This window comes from Scleropages formosus, chromosome 1 (genome assembly GCF_900964775.1).
Source record: "Scleropages formosus chromosome 1, fSclFor1.1, whole genome shotgun sequence".
NCBI classification, from domain to species: domain Eukaryota; kingdom Metazoa; phylum Chordata; class Actinopteri; order Osteoglossiformes; family Osteoglossidae; genus Scleropages; species Scleropages formosus.
In genome coordinates this window covers 53135797-53153738 of record NC_041806.1, presented here as the reverse complement: position 1 = coordinate 53153738, position 17942 = coordinate 53135797, and the positions used below count along the sequence as shown (strand labels likewise).

Here is a 17942-nt window from a genome sequence, read left to right as displayed (position 1 = left end):
CCGAACGACCTTCTTCACTTCCGGAAGTGGCCGTGGCGGCAGGAGAAGCTTGAGCTTGTCGTCTTCATGACGAAAATGAGGAGAGGAGTAGCAGGTACAGCGGCAGTCACAACTTTTATAGTCATGGTTTCAGGAAAATTTAGTATCTCTACTTTAAAGACATTCATTCACAGTAACTACACTCAGAATGTATGACGAGTCTGTAGCTGTGTCGGTTTGCAACCTTGTTTGTGTCTCTCCCAGCGGTCGTCTGCTGGTCTGCACTGAACCCAACTGCCAACACCCACTCAGCACTGACGGACTGACACTCCTAACTGAAGGCAAAACACCCAGCTGCTGGGGTACTTGTTTCCCCTAATTTGCTACACTCCCGAGTCCCTTTGGATTTCTTCTGCTGCTGACACCGAAGGTGCAGTACACAACTGATGACATGTCTGATGCCCTTTCAGCCACAAAACTTAATGTTAACAAAAGGCCTCAGCCAGCCCTGCCTGCTGCGATTCCCCCGTATCCGTCGTTCGCTTCTCACTCAGCGCTGTGGGGAATCAGAGCACCCTACTAATTACGGGTCTCCTTACAGCGCAACTCTGAAGAGCGCTATGATGTCCCAGCAGTGCCTGGCATTTGAACAAACGAGCAGAATGAGAAGGCAGCGTTCATTGGTTTATTTCTTTATTAGATGTTAAACTCCACAATGAAACAAAATAATTTACTGAGGGGCACACAATGAACTGAGAACAGTACAAGCACTTGAGAAGCCAGGTCGGGGGAATGGGGCGCTGGGGCCCTGGCCAACAAGGAATGGTGATCAAAAGGACAACTCGGCCGTTCGGTGCTGCGCTCGCCGTGTTTGGGGCCGCAGTGCAGTGCAGTGAACTCAGCTGTTCAGTCTTTCCAAAATAGTTCCTCATGCATACGCCAACCCAATTTGAGCTCTCTCTGCAGTCATCCCTTTAAAGATGGATGATTGAGAGATGGAGAGGAAAACTAAGAACAAAAAAAACGTGGCCATGTGTATTCCTTCAAACACCCACGTGAGTAACGTGACTTGGTCTCTCACGCAAAAATACATACACCATCTCAAGCACACAAAGTAAAATAAAAATAACAGTAACTACCATTTTAACTTTTTTCCTTTTTCTCTTTTTAATCTCAATTTGCTGGTGCCGGAGTGTGATGTTAGCATGCGGCATCTACTGGAGGACACTCCATGACTTTTAAAGCTGTTCCGCACTCAAAAATAAGATTCATGCAAAATAAACTGGATGGAACAATAGACCACTCTCAGTACACTCCTGTGCATGTCACACTGCTGCATACGCCACCACGTTGCTTACAACTCGTAGTCGGTTGCAGTTCTCCTGTTGCAGAAGTTGTAACACTATGAGCTGTACAGGAAGCTTAGAGATAAAGAAACACTAAAGAAATCTGTCAATAAAATAGTACAAGTAAAACACAAAATGCTGAGTGTTATAACAATAATGCTCATTATAAATAATGCAGTCATTCCCTTCATGTGGAAGCATGTAGTTGATCTGGCACTAGTTTGTAGTTGAGCCAATTCAAAGGCCCAGGCCACCACACCAGGACAGCTGTGTACAGCCTGTACATGAATTTCACTGCAAACAGTGCAAAGAAGTGCTTGTTTGAAAACAGGTTTTCAACACGGGGGATCCATGTTTCAGATGAAGGGAACCATCTCTGGACTGTGACCACACATCAATTTATAACAGACTCAAGCTGTGGGACGGTACAAGAGACACTTCACAGAACAAATGCAACTGTTGGGGCTCTAGAAGGGTCAGGTGAAATGAGACTGCTTACTGTTGCTCAATGTTTCTAAAAGGTCTTCAGTGTCTTGTAATAATGCAGAATGATTCTCTTTTGAGAGCAAGCAATTATAAAATTAATTTCTGTGGCATATTAAGATATGTACTGAGCATGGAGTCTGTGACTTAAAAGAATCTTCAAAGCACAGGCCATTAATTTTTCAAATAACACCAAACTGTCTTGATTATCTAGTGCACAACAGGGTAGGGCATAAATTAATTTGCATTTACGTAAATGCGTTTGCATATATAAACATTCAAACTGATCTCCATGTTAAGTTTTTATACACTCAAAGCAGTGTCAAAATAAATCCCAAATTTTAACACACATACATAAACAATGATTCTGTATACTAGGGATTTAATTAAAATAAAAAAAATAAAATAAAAAAAAAAAATAAAAAAAAAAAAAAAAAACACACCTCAAACAACTTTTGTACCTTTATGAGAATACCTGCTTTTAAGTTTTTTTTTTTGTAACACAAAAGTTCCCCTAAGTTTGGTAGTGTTTGAATTTGTCTTCCAGTATCTACTGCCTTTTGAACTTGTGGGCCATCTGCCTGCTGAAAACAAAGACATAATATGATGTGACACAGGCACACCAGCAATTTTTTTTGTGAAAAGGGGAAGAGACCCTCTGCACACAGTTTAAGTTTGTTGCAACTTGTTAATATAAAACCCAAAAGGTGTCTATTATGTAATTCTGCAAACTCGCAATGTAAAAAATATCTTTGAAGAAAACCAAGCCACACAAAGCGAGCCATTACAGCAGTCACACAATGATTTTTTTTTTTTTATATATATATATATAGATATCAAGTGATCCTTACACTCTGCAATAACAACAAACAAAGCTACGGGACCTACAGAATCACAGCCACAATATCCAGCTGCAACTGCTACAGACGCCTTCTAGATAATTTTGTCATAGCACCGATTTGTTTTTAATATTGAGGTTAGGAAAAAAAATTTGAATTTCAAAATGGGACTACAGTGGCTCGCAAGAACTTACTGTAAAGGACTGTTAGTTACTAAATGAAACACAAATTCTTCCTTCCTGGACATTTTTGCATTTGTTATTTAACATTAGGGAAAAAAATGTAGCATTGCATGAACCAAACCCTTTTCATAGAAAACAACCTTTACACACTTGAGGGCATCATGATGAGAGCCAACATTCTCCCAACAGAAACCTGCATGCCTGTTATCTCCCACCCTGCACTCAGAAAGGCACAGCTTAGGAACCCCCGAAGTGACGACACAGAAGCAGGCTCTTCTGAACAGCATGCAAGAAATTACAAGCAGCAGCTTTCAGATGGCATTCTGCGCACCATCATCACAGTCAAATGATGGAAATTGTAGCAGTTACACCATAAAGGAAGCAGCGGGGACTAGTTAGACGGGCACATGCACAACCATTCGGACACCACAACTACCAGTATCCTACTTCAAAAGCAAAGAGATTGGGAAAACCAATGAGGAAAAATTAATTATCCCTAGTGCCTAACGGTGAACTTTATTTTAATGATTCATTTCTGAAGAAATCTAAATAAAACTAAAAGACTCTTTCAAATGCTGCATCATTTGAACAGATTTTTTTTTATGCCTTTTTTTTACTAGCTTCAAGGTAGTGAAAATCAGCAGGGTTGGAGATGTTGGGAAGAGGTCCATGGTGCAGGCGGCTCATGAGTTTCCTGGTCCACGAGGGCCCCTCGAGCAGAAGCCGCCTTTGGAGGCCATTAAGCCTGGCCAGGGGCTCCTCGTCTCCCTGGAGCAGAGCAGCTCTCACATGTTGCTGCTCCCTGAAACATACAGAGCTGGACATGAGAACCCAGCCCCACTGAGGACACACGCCCAGCATGACAACAGCTGTTTGGCAAAACCCATATTGTTTGTGTATACACTTATGCAGTTCAAAACTGCACTTTTCATGTACTCCTTTTGGTCCACCTTTGACGAAGTATTGTGAAATTTAGATCATTTGGTAAAGGAAAAACCGTCATACCACCATCCTTTGTCACCCCCATTTCTGTGATAATATACAAAAGGTATATTATAAAAACAGTCTAAGGCTTTCTGCTACACGCTCACAGCTACGCAAGCTGCAATGAATCAGTACTGTGCATCATTTCAGCTGTGAATTGAGGAGAGTACGCGGCATTTAAATTGCCAAGCACTAGACATATATTCATAAGCCATGTCAAAATCGATTATTCTTGTCCATTTTGTTCTTTTTATTAGGAAACTTGCAGCAAATTCCAGTTGTCCTACTGCCCCAGAGTTAGTACAACTATTAAGCTTACCTGTACACTGAGTCCCAGGAAAGAGAGGAGAACAAAGTGTGTTCTGCCACCAGCACTCCTCTTTCTGGCTACCAGTGCTTCCCTGTGCACCAACATTTAGCAGAGGAAACTAAGGGAAGGTAAACAATGGGGGGGATTAACCCCAGGAAACATTTTCTAAACATTATTCAATGAAAATGTAGTCATTTCTCTAAAAACCACTACAATCAGCACCCAAAGCCCACGTTATCATACTGCCCTAGAATTTATAGTGATCTCAGATACCAGCTTTACAGCATTTGGTTGCTATAGCCATTAGCATCTTTGCAGTGGGTCTACAATGCATTAAGTCATAATCATATCTTCAGCTCCTTTTTGAAAGACAAAATTTTTAAAAAGCCTGCATGAAGTAAAATCTTTCATCCACAGTTAGTCAAAAACAGTTTTCCAATTGAAAGTACACAAAAATAAAAATCATTTAGCTACACTTCACATTTGAAGGAGTGATCATAAAGCACAAAAATCCTTCACAGGCAAGCAATGCTGCATCGGACTGGATATTGCTTTTTGAAACACTTTACTGTTAAGATACTACTGAAAATGTAACCAAATAAAATTCCACATATTATTTAAGTCATGTTACATATTTACAACAATATGCAAGTCCAGAACAGCTCTGGTGGAAAATGTCGCCCAAATATTTTCTTTGCTAAGCACATTTCCTTTGACCTAGTAAAATCAGAAAGTGTTTGCAGAATACATTTAATATGGCACTTTTACCCCGTGAGCCACACTGGAGCATCACCATTAACGTGACAGCAAAAAGTTAAATTCTTACCCTCTGCAAATCTTCAGCAAAGTCAAAAGCTTCACCAAAGTGGGCAACTCGAGTCGCCACTGGACATTGACACGCGTCTGTTTTGCTGCAAGATTCTTCCGTTTGAATCTTTTCAGCAGAGTTTTGAACTTGCCCGCTCACCGCCGGCGCCGCAGTCTCGCAGTCTAAGCAAATCTCTTGCTCAGCTATGGGCAAAAGGGTGCCGGAGCCCTCCTGCGAATCTAAGGAGGTCTGGGCACTCTTTTCCATGCCAGACTTCTTTAATCTGGGTAGAAATTTACCAGATTCAAGTTCAGACTTCCCGTAGTATGGGCCCTCGCATTCAGCGTCTTCCTCCAGTGGTTTGAGGTCAGCCTGGGGGTCGTCAAATACGTCCGCCTGAGCAAGGACAGGAAGGCTCATCTCTTCTTTCTCCGACTCCGCCTCGGACTCACTCCCGCCTCCCGGGGAAAGCTCTGAGGCAGATATAGGCCGAAAATGAGTCCTGGGTGAGATGCGAATCGCCCGGTACTGGGTCCTGTTGATGCCATAAATCCGTGGATGGAAACTTTCACTCTCTGAATCTGAGCATAATATAGATTTGGGCTTGAAGCCTGGGCTGAATGATGCCATGTCTTCAGGCTCAAAGGAACACTCCACGTGAAGGACTTGAGAGAACGGGTTGTTCAGGTCAAAAGACGAGAACGCGTAATCTAACCCCGGTTCCTCACCATGTAGGCTGCCACACGTTCCTAGTAAATCTTCATGGAAGATTAAAGAGAATCCCTTATTTAATCCATCCTCTCCCCCCTTTGTCGCCTGGTCACACTGCCCAAAAGAGACCAAGGGCCTCCACAGCGGTTTGTGGCCTGGGGCAAAGCAGCTGCCTGTATTCATGAAGACATCAGTGCCAGCGATAGTAACCACATCCGATGCGCTGGCGGCGGCACACTGCAAAAGACTGCCCCGGGCACTGCCGGGGGGCACGACAGCCCAGTCCCCATCACTGCCGAACGTCTTCAACTCTCCGTATACCCCTCCCAGAATGAACGTGTTGTCCTTCTCAGGGCTCACATCCCAGGGTTTGGACGGCGTCATGTAATCCCCGCCGTCCACCTTAGACAGCTCGTTTTTTGATAGCACCTGCTCTTCATTTTGACCCTCCCACAGGTGATATTCCAGGCGCTGCACTGCCATTTTCTGAGGCCCCTGATCTGGCCCTCGCTTAGTCTCTACATCTAAACAACAGCAATGGTAATTATTTATCTCCTCTGAGAACAATCCCTCATCAGACCTTTCTCCTCGAATTGGTACGGAATCTCTGTCTCCAATAGTTGTCCAAATGTCCTTAATTATCCCTGAGCTGTAGTTTTCACTCTGTTGGTTTGTGTCTTCTGTGAAAATGCCAGCAGCGTGTTTGCTCTCATCCTGTTCCAGCGGTATTCCACAAATTGACTCCAATTTGGATTTCTTTTTGAACATCTGACTGGACAACGAGCCCATGCTACTCTCGTCACGTTGTACGCTGGCATCTTCTTGTAGGAAGTCTAAGAGCTCATCTTCTAGATATCTAGTTGAGATGGATGGGACTATACAATTAATTTTTTCATTTCCAAATGGTGCCATCTCCTCTGACTGCACATTAATTTGCTCATTATCTGAACGCGTTTCTTCTGAATGTGACCATGGACTACATGTACGTGTTGAAAGATTAGAACAGTGTTCAGTTTCATCGAAGGCACTATTTTTGGTCCATATTAGCAAGCGAGACCGTTTGTTTCCAAGTGGATCTAGACAGCTATTTGAATCCGTGTTGTCATGACCAATGGTGAGCGAGTCGCAGGGAAAAGGAAGGGTAGGACTATCGTATTGCACCTCAAAAAGAGAAAAGCAAGAAGAGTTCAAACCAGGGGCCTCATTTGCCTCTGAAAGGTACTCTTCTATGTTTCCGGGCAGCCTGCTTGCATTGAATACTGTGCTATCCAGAACGGGGGAGAGATGAACGGGAGAGTCACCTGCAAAGCTTTCTCCGTCGATATCTTCAGAACTAGAGGATGAATAACATTCCCATACTTGAGCTATATTTTCCATATCTTGCATGTAAAACCCATCAGCGACAAAAGTTCTTTGTGAATCCGCCCTTATTGCACTTTCCCCTTGCAGCTCAGGGCCATCTAACACTAAACAACATTCTGCCTCAAAGTCTTTTTGCTCTTTGCTTTTCTGTCGGATCATGCTTAAGATCCGACTCTCTTGTACCGAGTCTGAGGCACTAGGATCCAATATGGATTGATAAATGTCAACTTCATAGAAGTGAGTGAATTCAGACAGATGCTCGTCATCTAAATCTCTACTATCCTCTGGTGGAGGGCAGGTTGAGGTCCCATTGAGTTCAGCAGCCTCATCAATGTCTCCAGGCATCTCTACAAAGTGCCCGTCAACGAAAGTTCCAGCTGCAAGGTACGTTCTCTGGAAGGTTGCATTACCGATGCAGATCCCTTGCATCCTCTCTGACAGCTGCTCCATGTCAGCTGATGCAGGCAGACCTTCATGTGAATCCAGTCTGTTGCGATACTTTGTCTCAAGCTTGCTTCTTCTGTTGCAAGGTGCAAAATATTCTGTGATCGGTTCCGTGTACCACAGGGGTTCTTCCATGTACTCTTTTCTGTTCCGCGTCTCACAGCTGGACTCTTTCGTTTCTCCACAGACAGAATCTTTACGGCTCTCTTTCAGTGGCCTTTTCCCCCTTTTGTAGGTTAGCTGCTGTTTAGGTGGGCCTCCAGTGCTGCTACTGCTTCCACCTACGTTCCTCCGTTCATCTCTATCAACGGCCTTCAGTGCAAGCTTCACCTGACCATTGCGCCCCTTTTTACCTCTATTAGCCTCTCTGGACTTGTGTCTGATCCTGATGGACTTGGCAGGTGTTTTTAACTCACCCTGGTTCCCACTGGAGCTCGACCCTGCCTCGCTGGACCCAGATGACCATGAACGGGGCCGAAATTTACCCTCACATCGATGTCTCAGTTGCCTCTTGTTGGAGATCGTTCTCTCTTCTGCCATACCACTGTAATAGCGATTCTCTTTCTCCTTTTTGCTGCGTCGCTGCTGGGGCCTTTCACTGACACTGCTGCATGCCTCTGTGGTCTTGTCTTTGGCAGCTTCGCCCTCACTGTTGCAGTCCTTGGGAGAGGAGGTGTCCGTGCTCGTTTGCGGGACAGCAGAGGATGATGAACTGGAGTATGCACATGCTTTGGCCTTGTTCCACACAGTCATAATCTCTTGAAGACAAACTGGTTTCTCTGACAAAGGTGGAAATGCTTCATAGTACCTGTAACCAAGGAAAAGAAAGGAGTGGGGGGGAAACCCCTAAAATTTAAGAATTAGAGCAACTTACAGGAATAATTTACAAAGTACATCTGAACCCTTGATTTAAACACACCTTATTATTCACTGAGACTAAAGTCACTTACATTTCCACCTGGTCTTTTGAAGATGGGGACTCAGCAAGATCAGGAGATTGAGAGCCATCCGATTTCTTGTTCATTTGTTTTTCTTCTGTGAAGCAAACATACAAGTTGAATAGAGAAGGGAGACTCTGCCGTATCTATGCCACTGGGAGGAAAAATCATTAAGACCCTACAAAACTTTATAGTGCACAATTGGTGTGGACTAATGTAGACTAGGTTACCCTGGTCCTTGTAATTTAAGGGTTTTCATATAAGAAAGCTGAGGTCAAATCTCAGTCTTTATTGGTATTTTTTTCTGAATGAGCCTCTACACACTTAGTGACTTAGATGAGAACTTTATTCAGAAACATCTTCTGAAATTTAAGATTATTACTATTGTACTACTAAACCATAAACGAAAACCGTAACCAGCACCAATTATTTCCAACAATGTGAACTGGACCATGCTTTCAGAATTAGAAGAGTGGAATAAACAACCAAAACAAAAACCAATACACACAGTGGCAAAAGAGAAACCAGCACTCAAGTCAAAAGTTATTTTCACCGTACACATCTGTTCAACACAAAGACAAACCAGGAACAGCATACATAATGACACAAATTCAGACACGTTGCACAAATACAAACCTTTCTGTTTGTTCTGGATATCCTTGAGTTTGGAGCAAAGCTCCTCAACCAAACTTTCAATTCCAGAGTTCTGTAGGTAAGAAGGCAAGGGACACTATTAGGAAACTGTGCACTTAAAGATGGCACTATTCTGAAAACACATCCATTTTGCCCAATAAATGGTAGAACCTGTGAAAATACTAGAAACTGATGTTAGCTTGTTTGTGTTGTCAGACATGGCAACGAGCAAACCTTTTGTGTTCACAGATCTGCAATAATTATCTAAAATGTCTGGTTATAAGCAACCACTGACACAGAACTAAATATATGTATAAAAACTTAAATTACAAATTATTGCAAAAAAAATACAAACAATAGTAGCAGTTTACTGCTCAATACTGCTCAACCTTCCACACAGTTGAATTTTAAGGAAAACAATGCTTTGTATCAGATGTTAAGTACAGTCTGACTCATTTTCCATTTGAAAATATATTAACCTTTACACAATAAAATTACAGAACTGGCTATATGATTTACACATCATTCAAGTTCAGCAGCAACTGAAATGAGTGCAAGTCCAGAGTGCAAATGAGGAGAAAACAAAGTTATTGAAAACTAAAGACGCAATGACTGGTTCAGTTATATATACACAATGTATTACGGGGTCACTGCCTTGTTGTCCATCAACATTACAGTAAGTTTCACAAAGAATCCGTGCACCATTCTAACAGAACAACTGTCTACTTCTGCTCTCCACTGAAGTACGCAATGATCACCTGAGGCCCTCACGTACACTGGATACTGTCGTTTACCTCTAATTAAAGTATACCATGTACCAGAAGAGTTCCTTGAGGTCTCTAAAAATGAAATTTGATGCAAGTATTTTAGACTAAAGCTTTTCTTTCAGTTCGAGCACCAAGTTTGCTGGACCTTTGAGCAAACGTTTCCACAGCAGGCCTGCACCATGCTCACATTTCACACACATCACAAGAAAATGTACTACAGCACTGCTTAAGCACTACAGTTCAGCTGCTCAACCTTCTTTATGGAGAAGAGTTACAAAACCTTATACTTAGGAAAAATGTTTCCCCAAAACATCAATGTCTTACCACTGTACCCAATGAAAGGAAGCTTTCCCCAGCCCTGTGTACTCCTGTTGCAATACTGTGCTAATGCTAGTCAGCTGACAAGCAGCAGACCCTGCTCAGTGCAGCAATCCTGTTCCACGTGTAACGGGTTAAAACGAAAAAAAAAGAATCAACAAGCAGAATAACAGCCCCTCTGTTCCCGTCTACCTTATCGGGGCGACAAGATATCACAGCATATTGATTTTAACAAATATCCAGCGCTAATTTTAGTCACAAATCTACCAACTCACTCCACTGATAAAATGCAACAAACATCTTCAGAGTATGACTTCAAACTTCATAAAGGATGCCATACACATTATACTTTAAAAACCATTTATAACCCACACTGACAACTTCTCTAACATGTTATGTAGGAATTTGATTAAACTATCCGGTACAAAATCCTTTAACAAGTGTATACAAATAGTTAGGTAGTCATGTTTAAAAAAAGAAAGAAAAAAAAGAAAAAAAACGGTGATTAAGCTGTTTGGGACCCTACAAAAATTTGACAGTCACTTAAGACTAACATCTGTAAACAGATGTTCCAAAACCAAGATTTGAAATAGTCAAAATCTGTGAACAGACAATGTATCATCACAGTTGTAAATGGTGACCAGTCCCTGCAACTCAGAAGTTCACATGGTAAACATCATAAGATATAGCTGCAATAAAGTTTCTGGACCAAAAAAAAAAAAAAAAACACACACACACTAAGTCACCACAGCTCTTACTAAGGTTCTCTTAGGGAATCATCCTTTCGAGATGCTTTTCAATTTGCCATCTTCTAAAATGTAAAAGCAAGGATGAATGGGAAAATACTCATTTGTGCATTGGTGATGATTGCTAACACTCCATCCAGGAATGTTTTTTTTTTTTTTTAAAAAGAATTTTTAGAATAAAAACAGCACTTACTTCATCAGATGCAGAACGCAGGCATTGCACAGCAGCTTGTTTCTTCATTTCCTCCAGACTCAGGTCTGTCCCTCCTTTCTTCTTGCTCTTCCCCCATTTCTTACCAGTTCCCTTCTCCCAGCCCAAGAAGATGTCATTTTCCTAAGCACATGGATGTCAAAAGTCACTCAATTCGAACATGCAATTTACCACAAACAATTCAGTTTCTAAATACATTTAATTATTTATAAGAAAGAAAAGTGCCATCACTTCACTACAACCACAAGGAAAAGAATGTGCACATAAACCTGAGGCAACAGCACAGGCTACCTGGTCCTGCAGGTCGTAGTCATAGCTGTCGTGCAGCAGCAGGCTGAGGACATAGCGGGTGTAGATCATGGCATCGATCCCACACTTCTCCAGCTCTTGGCCCAGCCAGCTCTGTACGGGACCCAGTGACTGCAAGAGAGACATCTCAGAGGCGGGCAGGGGCCCCGGGGTGAAAGGGCTCAGGAAGCTATTGGGAGCAGGGCCGTCCGACTCCACGCCGACTGGACGCATGGGACTCTAGGTGTTAGGCATTCTTGACGTCGATCGGCATCATTAGGGTAGGGCTGCAAGACAGGGCACTCCTATCTGGATGCAGAGTCACTCCAGCAGGATGCTTAGAGATAGGACTACATGGAGAATCATGTAGAGACCTTTTATGTGCACACTTATTGCTGTAAGCAGGGACAAAATTCACTCTTCAGGCATGGCTTCTTCTGGTGACAGCATCTCAATCAAAGAGCTTCATGTTGAGCTACAACCCTCTCCACCGGCACAACCTGCAGCAAAGAGCAGAGAAACACATCTTAGCATTGTACCAGGCCTACGCATCCATGCACATGAGGTGTAGTGCGTTAAATATTTTATCAGACGTTCATTATGTAATCTGAGGGAAATTAACACATTAAGTACATTTAGATTTTAAGCATACACATTTATAAATGACTGATAGAAAACTGCATGAAACTACAGCAGCAAAAATACAGAGTAGTGACAGAAGACACTTCACTGCAACCAGACAAGCGAAGTGGGGGTGACTTTGGACAAATAAGATGTCTACCACACCAACAACTTATTACAGAGCCTAACGACTGGTGACAGATGACTGGTCCACTTGGGCTACCTGAAGTCGCCTGCTAAAGGTGCTCTCCATTTAGCTGGGGGGCACTTAGAGGGTGATGCATCATTGTCCATGATGGTGACCTGTTTGTTTAGAGTCCTCTGCACCACACACACCCCAAAGAGCCCAGCCTGATTCCAGAACCAACCCAGTTGCTCTCATTCACTTATTAATCTACTGACATCCCCTGTCAATTCCACAGCCCACACAGCTGCATAGAAATAAAATATTTTACACGGCTGCATGCTGTACAACAGCAACCTGCATACTCCAAACACTTACTTTCTGAGGAAGCTGAGTTCAACTCTGGTTTCTCCCATACAGGACCTCAACTGGTGAAAGATTTACATTAATTCACTTAGACACTTTTCTCCCAAGTGACATCTTAGAAGACAACACAAAAAGAAAGGGGGGGGGGGGAAACACACTAGTGTGGTAGCAAAAAGATCCTCCTACTGCTTATACAATCCCTCTGCCTCCACTTCCATTCCAACAATGGCCACTGCACACAGTAGACCCTTGAACCCCCTGAAGTTCACCATATCATTTGTCTGCAGTTTGTTCCATTTGCACCATAATTACTAATTTAACTTTCTAAATTCTGAAAGCAGCAAGTCTTTTAAAATGGCCTCAAATGACAAATACCAGGCAGTCAACCTCCATAAGCCTAAATGAATGAACTACTGCCAAAAGAGATGTAAAACTGGGTAAACAATTATACTCACGCTACAAAATAAACATATGTAACACAGATTACATATGTTAATATGTAAATGAAAAATTATATGCAAGAACAACAATTTTGTTCCACACCAACAATTTCTTCCTGCAGACTTGCAAACCTCTGACTTGGCAAAATGACCCCCCATCAATCCAATGCAGTATTTTTATATGTCTCAATAACACAGCTGTGAGCTGAGCAATTTTACACATTATAAACTCGCACATATGAAGCAAATGAAAATGGTCACAATGCATTTTATCAAGTTGCAAATGGAGTGCTCAAGGATTCTGAGCAAACTAATTTCAGTGTCTGACTATTAAATATGACACGGTGAATACTACAGAGTTATAGTTAGCACTGCTCAAACAAATGTTATGAATCAGAGAATATCAGAGTAGCATAAGCAATGTTTAACAAATCTGCACAATGTACTTAATTTTATGGAGCCAATGGAAAAACCTTTTCCATTTTGAGAATGGAAAAGGTTTTTCTTAAAGATAAAAGTGTGGGGGGCATGGTGGCGCAGTGGGTTGGACTGGGTCCTGCTCTCCAGCGGGTCTGGGGTTCGAGTCCCGCTTGGGGTGCCTTGCGACGGACTGGCGTCCCGTCCCGGGTGTGTCCCCTCCCCCTCCGGCCTTACGCCCTGTGTTGCCGGGTAGGCTCCGGTTCTCCGCGACCTCGTATGGGACAAGCGGTTCAGAAAATGTGTGTGTGTAAAAGTGATGTTCGTAAAAACAGGTAAGTGATTTTGAAACCAGTAGTCATTAGCTAAGAAAATATTCCTCTAAACTGCCTAAAAGAATATTTATAAAAGTTACTTCATAAGTGAATAACAAATCATAACAGCCGAGATATACTCACACTAACAGTTTGGCTTAACGTGCAAACACCAAACTGAACTTCCCCATTATAGCACTGAAAAATTAACATTAAGTGATGGCCACAAAGCTGAAATTTCAGCATTAAGAAACAATAGGATGCAGTTTTCTACCAATCATTCTTCAAATGTAAGGGATGATCCTATTTGTCTTCTAGGCACGGGGGGAGGGGAGAAAAAAAAAAAAAAAAAAAAGACTGATCAGGGGTGAATGTTGAAAAATAAATCGATACTCGCTCAGTTCAAATGACTGCTCAATACAACACACCAGCATGCAAATCATGACTTCCTGAGAGTCTTCCCAACAGAGTCAAAAATAAGCTTCAAGGATGCCAAGGTCATCGTACACAGCTGAACACATGAGCTATTACACAGGACAGAATGTACACCTTTACTGTAAAGGGAAGAAGTATTATGCTCCAGTTCTATGGTGCTTGATGACTCAGAAATATTTATGGTTGGAAGAACTATGTTCTCAATTGTTGGGTTATGGCAACCCCAAAAGACCAGTCCCACAGAAAATAACCTGTAACACATGAAAAGAAGATCAGGAAACAATGTTGTTTTGTTAGTCTATTTAAGAAATGAATGAAATGCCAGTGTCTGACATGCCTGAAATGTAATCCAACCAGATGTTGTGACTTCATACTGACAGGTATGGCTTTAATCCACGTTCCAGCTGAGTCACCGGTGATTTTAAAAAGAAATAACTACCATTACATATCGAATCGATGTACTGCATACCACATTTCTTTGGTCTCTGGGTGAAAAGCACATACCAAGCACGGCAGTGTGCGCGCATGTAAATTCAAGGAAACAGAATTATCGCAAGTAACACCATCATCTAACTAGTTTCTGACTCCACAGCCTAAATATTCCAAGTATGTATCACTCACTGCTTCAATCTGTCACAGACACTTACATGATGTACGCAGACAGGGTGAAATCCTCTGCAACGGAGTAAAACTCTTCCCTTACAAGAAATGTGGGAAATGTCTTCCGATGACACAAAGAAAGTTTATTCACGGAGGGACAAATGTGCTTTGATGGCAGCAGCAGGACAGCAGGACGGCAGCTCGGCGCCGGAGAAAGTTTTTCACCTTGGGCACTTTGACAGGCTGCGCAGGGACGCTGTCAAAAAGCACTCGGTTGAGGAGACTGAAAAAAGCTTCGCCCCGCCCAACACCTCGTGTGACGCCGGATTAGGAGGCGAGCAAATGGCAGCTGCGCCCTTTCCATTGGTCCAAACAGCTGTCACTCAGCGACGAGGGCACGTCATGGGTTACGCTTAAGAAGGCATCGAAAGGGCGAGATAAGGAGCTTTACGGCAACCGTGCCAATGTCCGAAAGTGTACCAAATATTCCGATGCGCTCATGCGTTGTGCACATCTCGATTTTGAAAAGGCGAAACACACACACACACACACACACACACACACACACACACACACACACAGTGGCTCACCGACATGTCCGTGCTCCGGCCAGGCCCGCAGCAGGAACTGCCGCGCTGACATTCATTCTGTAACTGTTACCGCCATCTCGCCGAATAACTCCCGGCCTCGGCTACCCGCACACAACAAGCCGGTCCGAAACTGTAAGAATAGCCAGTTTGTACCTCCTTTACCCTGGTTTTGCCATGCCCTTCTTGCTTTGTGGCATGATTTTACATGGCACTGCAAGACACAGCAGAGCCTTACATAAGTTCGCTTGCCGGCATCATGATCATCATCATCATGTTCCCCATTTTTGTCTGTCTGTCAAACTAGAGTTGCACGCATGAAACGCACCACCAACTATTTTACCATGGTATTGTTCTCCGCATTGCTGCACGCACTGCCCCTCGCTTCGGTTCCCAAACACTCGTGGGAAACAATCACTGCAAAGCGAAAGAGATCATCATGCAACCGCCCGCCGCACTCCTGACTCTTGAGGACGAGCGATCACTCAAACCGTGCGGCTCCACACTTCGTGAAGCGCATGATGAAAAAGCAGAACTCGGCAGAATCTTATTTTCAGCTGATAGGGAGAGGGAGAGGAAAAAATAAAAAAATAAAAAAAAATAATATGTATAATACGCGCGCAGCTCGCGCTGCTCCTCTAGTCTCTTGCGCAAACACAGGCGGACAGCCCGGCTCGCGACACTAACCGGCGCCCGACCGGCACGGGCCGAAGCGACAGTCATTCAAGTCTCTCGCCAACCTGTATTTGTATGTTTTGTTTAGTTTTGTTTATTTAAGGACGTCACACCAGGCATTTTTACGCGATGTTGCCGCCGCGGTGCCACACACGACACGGGCGGGCGGGCGCTGACGCAGCTGCTCGGCGCGCGCGCAGGTGACCGTTGGCCCCCGTCGAATCCGATCCGCGCTCCCGATTCACGCCACTGGGAAACGCGACACGACCCTGCCTCTCCTTTCCGCGCAAAGCCACTGACTAACTATCCGGCCGGGCCCTGGCTCGGTGGTGGCAGCGAACGAAGCTCGGACGGGACGAGACGAGACGAGACGAGAGAGGCCGGGCCCGCTCGGGGTTCAACGTCGTTATTTGTTGTGAGGCGAGAGCAGGAGGAGGAGAAGGAGGAGGGGCGGCTCACTGACCCAGCCGAGACCCGAGACGTTTACAAAACATGCGCCACAAATTCCCGCTCTGTACATTCATCATCACACTCCTAGCTTACCTCACAGTAACACACTCTGTCTCTCGATGCCAAGGGAGAGCAGACAACATGGAAATATATTGCCCTTACCTGCCGTTACTAAAGGTAAAGAAAAAGAAGAGGAGGAGGCGGAGCGGCTAGTGCTCTCCCGCTGCCGTTCCCAGCTCGAGCTCCGGAATCCGCCGCAGTAGCATTACGTATCATGGACGCCGACCGGCGACGTACGACAGTCCCAGTTTCTACACCGCGTTCATATGGCACTGCGCGAATCTGACGACATTCCGGCTCCGTCGACGGCGCGGACTCCCTTTCAGCATTCTGCTTCCGCTCGAACCAACATGACAAACGCAGCGGCGCAGTTTCATACTCAGAGCTGCTATTGGCACCGCCCTCCCTGCTCGTTTCCAGGCAACAAGGCAAACGGCGTCCGTCCTACTAGTAGAAGGTTGTATCCCTCCGCCTTCGATTGCATCAGAAGGCCAAGTAGTCCCTGTTACGAAATATTTTGGGTTGTAGCGTGTGAATGAGTGTGACGTGCAGCTCGGCCCAGATAGCGAATTCTCACCGTTTTTGTTCTTGGCAAATACGTTCGACCGCATTTAACGACGCGTTATCACTTTAAAGAAGAGTGCGGCTCATGTTTACCACCACCAGCACAGCGCTTAACTGCTTACTTGAACGAATGACGTAGATACGTTCGTTTTTGTGAAACATTCATTCAATTTTAATGCTTTCCGCTGCTATACTACGCACTTTCTGCAAAGCACGTCGCTACCAGAACTGTAAATATGTGTCCGGTGCCGCGTCACAGTAGCCGAATCGCTACAAAGTATCGCGCGCCTGCGGACAGCAGTGAGTGAGACGCGCGCGACGGACTTCAGCAGCGACCGACAGCACGTACGTCTCGCGCTTATTTTGTGGCGAAACGTTCTCCAGTAACTGAGAATAAATAAGAGTACATTACTGTTTCCTCGCATTTAAAGTGAAGGGAGTGAAGGAGCCGCAGCCATAAACGCACGTTTGTCACTCACTGGTGATCCGATCGGCGGTTTGTTCTGTAGAGAAAGGACAGTAGTACAGTACAGTAGGTATCCGTTTATCTGACACATTCTTCCAAAGCGGCTGACACTGTTAAGCCAGCTGAGAATATATTTACACTGCTGGGTCATTTTTCACTGGAGCAATTTAGGGTAAGTACCCTGTTCAGGGTACAGTACTGTACGCTGCACCACACTACGGCTGGAGGAGGGAGTGGAAGCTGCGACCTTTGGGTCCGGCAGCAGCAGCAGCACCAGCAGCTGCTCATCGACATTGATGGACGCAGTTCAAGTCCCAGCTGCCGTCCACCTGTACAGCTGTGCGTCTCGAGCCTCCTGAGTCATGCTGTCCAGCATCACTGGAAACATCCCAAGAGAGTGATGGTGGACACTGGAAAAAAGTGTTTTCCCTCACAACCCGCGTGATCTCATGTCACGTGCAGGGAGTTGTCTGC

The 17942-nt window shown here is 44.2% G+C and overlaps 1 protein-coding gene and 1 long non-coding RNA gene across 4 annotated transcripts; one reads left to right on the top strand and one right to left on the bottom strand.

Annotated features, from left to right (window-relative positions):
* The first annotated feature begins 12 nt into the window (after positions 1-12).
* LOC108921078 (uncharacterized) lies at positions 13-3526 on the top strand. Of its 2 annotated transcripts, XR_001965029.2 has the most exons (3): positions 13-94; positions 244-409; positions 3450-3526. It is a non-coding gene; the product is annotated as an uncharacterized LOC108921078 (long non-coding RNA). The 2 variants fall into 2 exon arrangements; XR_001965028.2 differs by lacking the exon at positions 3450-3526 and having other exon boundaries at positions 244-1991.
* Positions 2400-16772, bottom strand: kiaa0232 (KIAA0232 ortholog). 2 transcript variants are annotated; one of them, XM_018730349.2, is made up of 8 exons: positions 16541-16772; positions 11353-11849; positions 11044-11184; positions 9023-9092; positions 8399-8483; positions 4950-8256; positions 4133-4241; positions 2400-3631 (listed from the first exon to the last, which is right to left on the bottom strand). In XM_018730349.2, the coding sequence occupies exons 2-8, from the start codon at positions 11581-11583 to the stop codon at positions 3615-3617; spliced, it is 3960 nt and encodes a 1319-aa protein (XP_018585865.1). In that variant the 5' UTR covers positions 11584-11849; positions 16541-16772; the 3' UTR covers positions 2400-3614. The 2 variants fall into 2 exon arrangements, with proteins under 2 accessions (XP_018585865.1, XP_018585866.1); XM_018730350.2 differs by lacking the exon at positions 16541-16772 and adding an exon at positions 14714-15191.
* Positions 16773-17942: the final 1170 nt, after the last annotated feature.